Source organism: Cyprinodon variegatus, unplaced genomic scaffold (assembly GCF_000732505.1).
Source record: "Cyprinodon variegatus isolate N-32 unplaced genomic scaffold, C_variegatus-1.0 Scaffold363, whole genome shotgun sequence".
In the NCBI taxonomy this organism is placed as follows: domain Eukaryota; kingdom Metazoa; phylum Chordata; class Actinopteri; order Cyprinodontiformes; family Cyprinodontidae; genus Cyprinodon; species Cyprinodon variegatus.
In genome coordinates this window covers 365,756-368,857 of record NW_015150816.1, presented here as the reverse complement: position 1 = coordinate 368,857, position 3,102 = coordinate 365,756, and the positions used below count along the sequence as shown (strand labels likewise).

At 38.0% G+C, this 3,102-nt stretch overlaps 1 protein-coding gene across 1 annotated transcript in view; it reads left to right on the top strand.

Moving 5' to 3' along the window:
* The window catches only part of LOC107092026 (G-protein coupled receptor 126-like), a 91,875-nt gene that overhangs the window by 84,623 nt on the left and 4,150 nt on the right, over window positions 1–3,102 (top strand). The window contains exons 22-25 of the mRNA XM_015386299.1: window positions 502–547; window positions 912–1,018; window positions 1,745–1,872; window positions 1,968–2,239. Of these exons, the coding sequence (XP_015241785.1) occupies window positions 502–547; window positions 912–1,018; window positions 1,745–1,872; window positions 1,968–2,239 (553 nt within the window). The remainder of the gene's footprint in view (window positions 1–501; window positions 548–911; window positions 1,019–1,744; window positions 1,873–1,967; window positions 2,240–3,102) is intronic.

Here is a 3,102-nt window from a genome sequence, read left to right as displayed (position 1 = left end):
ACGGAAGGTTTCCAGATGGATATGCGGAGCAAATCCATCTGGCGCAGTCAGGTTATCATGACTTCTCATCAACCATCACTACTCTGAAGTGACCTTGAAGCCCCCAAGCTTTCCCCTGAGGAGCTAAAAAGATGCCTTTTTTATGAATATTTTCTTCTAAGGTCCAGAGGGGGGGTGTTAATTTTATCATTTTAATACTTTTTTAATAAAATCCCTTCTGGGTGTTTTTCTCTGTTGTATTTATTTGCTTAAAAAAAATGTTTTGTTCTTTTTATAACAGGTTTGGTGCAGAGAAAATCTTTTTAGTGACCTTTCTTTGTTTATTTATTTATTTTTTTATTTATTTATTCTTTAATTGTTTGTATTTTGTTACATTTTCTGCTGGTCTATCTTTGTTTTTCCATTCGATAGGAACGACGTGAATAATTTAATTTTATTTCCTTTAATGTTAGTAGGTAATAAACTGACAGTGAGCATCCTCTCCTTTGGTTTTCCCCACAGGTCCCCTCAAATAGGGAGTGTGTTTTCTGGGACTTCAGCATGCGCAGTGAGTCTGTCCACATTTAGTTTCCCAGCTTCACAGCAGGTTGTTGGAATATATCGGCCAGAAACCGTCTCCTGCACACATAATAGTATCATCCTGAACTTTGCTATAATTATATTTTTTAACATCTCCTGGAGTTCACTTTCTCAGGTGTGATTCTGATGTATTACAATATTTATTCTTTTAATCATAGACATTATAGCAGAAGACATATTCCAGAATAAATCACAATGTGAAAGCAGAAAGGTGTAATATGTTTTCATTTTCTTAGATAATTTACCCAATGAATGAATTAGCTTTTTATTTAGGATGAAGTTTATTATTACCTGCTGGTAGATTTAATGCAATGCCTTTCTTTGCCCACCAGAGGGAGACGGAGGCTGGAATAAACAAGGCTGCGTTGTATCCGAAGAGTCGAACACAAGCAGGACGGTCTGCTACTGCAACCATCTGACTCACTTTGGCATCCTGATGGTGAGACGTGTTTTAGACGACTGCAGCCATCAGTGTCTGCACTCATTTTTTATATATTTCTGATAATAAATTTGTTCAGGAATCACAAGAAATGTTACTGAAGATGAATAAATCAAACACATTTGACACCTCACAGAAAAAAAGGCTGTTTTTTAATGCATAGTTTTTTTTTATTATTATCTTTTAATTGAGAATGATTAAAGATGGGGAGTAGTAAATAATATATATAATATAAAAGTTTTGTTTTGCTGAAATATTGTTTGATTTTTTGATGAAGAAAATCAGCATAATAAAAGCCAATAGCACTTTTCCACAGCAGTAACAGTAAAGTCCTGTGACAGTAGGCTAGCAAGCTTTCAGGGTAATGAATGAAATGAAATGAAACTCTGGAGTAAAACCAAAAAAGTTAAAAAAAAAAACAATCCGCTGGACTTTGTTTCCAAGTTTGAAGATGTTTCGCTTCCCATCCAGGAAGCTTTTTCAATTCAAAATGCCAGAAATAGGGTTGAGTTCTAGGCTTTATAGATCAGCCTAGCCTTATTTCTGTTTAGAAAACAACTTGAAACAGACAAAAACAACTCTATAAAGCCTGGAACTCAAAGCTATTTCTGACATTTTGAATTGAAAAAGCTGCCTGGCTTGTTCTACCTTAAGCCATGAATGTTTTAAAGGAATAACACTAAGCAGATCCCCCTGTGCTTCTTGATCTGGTTTTCTTCCATGCAGGACATTTCCCAGAGTTCAATTCGAATGGATCCAGAGAACAAGAGGGTCCTGACATTCCTCTCCTACATTGGCTGCGGCATCTCAGCCATCTGTTCTGCTGCCACGTTGCTCACCTACATCGCATTTGAGTGAGTTCCTTGATTTAGAACGGGTTGTAGAGCATTCTTGGAGAAGCAATATAAGAAATGAACCTACTGAAGGCTTTATTTCTCCATCCTTACAGGAAGCTGCGACGAGATTATCCATCTAAGATCCTGATGAACCTCAGCACGTCGCTGCTGTTCCTCAACATTGTCTTCCTGTTAGACGGGTGGCTTGCCACTATGGTCAAAAACGAGGGGCTGTGCACGTCTGCGGCTGTCCTTTTGCACTACTTTCTGCTGACCTCCTTCTCCTGGATGGGCCTGGAGTCCGTTCACATGTACATCGCTCTGGTCAAGGTCTTCAACACCTACATACGCCGATACATCCTCAAGTTCTGCATCGTTGGATGGGGTGAGCTCAGATTTTTGTCTCCGCTGCTTATAGTTTTTGATAGCCTAAAAATGTAAACAAGGTTCCAGTTTTTGAGATGTTTCTGATTAAGATGAATGAAACCGTTGCTTCTCCTCTACAACCATCAGGTACTTTTAATGACCCACATGTGATGCTACAGGGTGTTTACTCAAACATGCAGGACAGGGGTCCCTGGGGACCAGTGTAGGCAACATCTTATTTAAGCATTTAAACGTATAAATATTATTTTATTTATTTATGAAATAAATTCAGTGTATTTATATAGCGACAACTACAATACATGGAATCTTAAGGCACTTTACAGAAAGTTCTGTAAAATCAAACAGAGTGGTTGAAAGTTGGCCGTCTAATGGAACCCAACTGATTGAAACAAGTCTCTGAATCTATCATCTATATCCAGGATGGTGTCATAGCTAAACAGAACCAAACAGATGAAGCTGCTGTGATGAGAAAAAGCAAAGAGAGCATAAAGATAGAAATAAAACCAACGAATAATGCGTAATTTCAGAATAGACATAGAATTCAATTTAATTCAGTTTATTTCTATAGCGCCAATTCACAACACATGTTGTCTAAATGTACTTTACAGTTCCCCCAGATCATACAGTCAAATTGATTCAAAGGTTTCTATCTAAGGAGAAAAAGAATAAAGCAGAATGATGAAAACTGGCCCCTATGTCCTCCAGCAGTCTAAGCCTATAGCAGCATAATTTTAAAGATGGCTCAGGATAACCTGCAGCCTCGTGAGACCATCCTGATCTCGCGAGCTTTCAAAGTTTCACTCGCAAATCAGTCTGGAGACTCTCCGTTAAAGAAAATTTGGAGCCGTTCACCAAACGAAC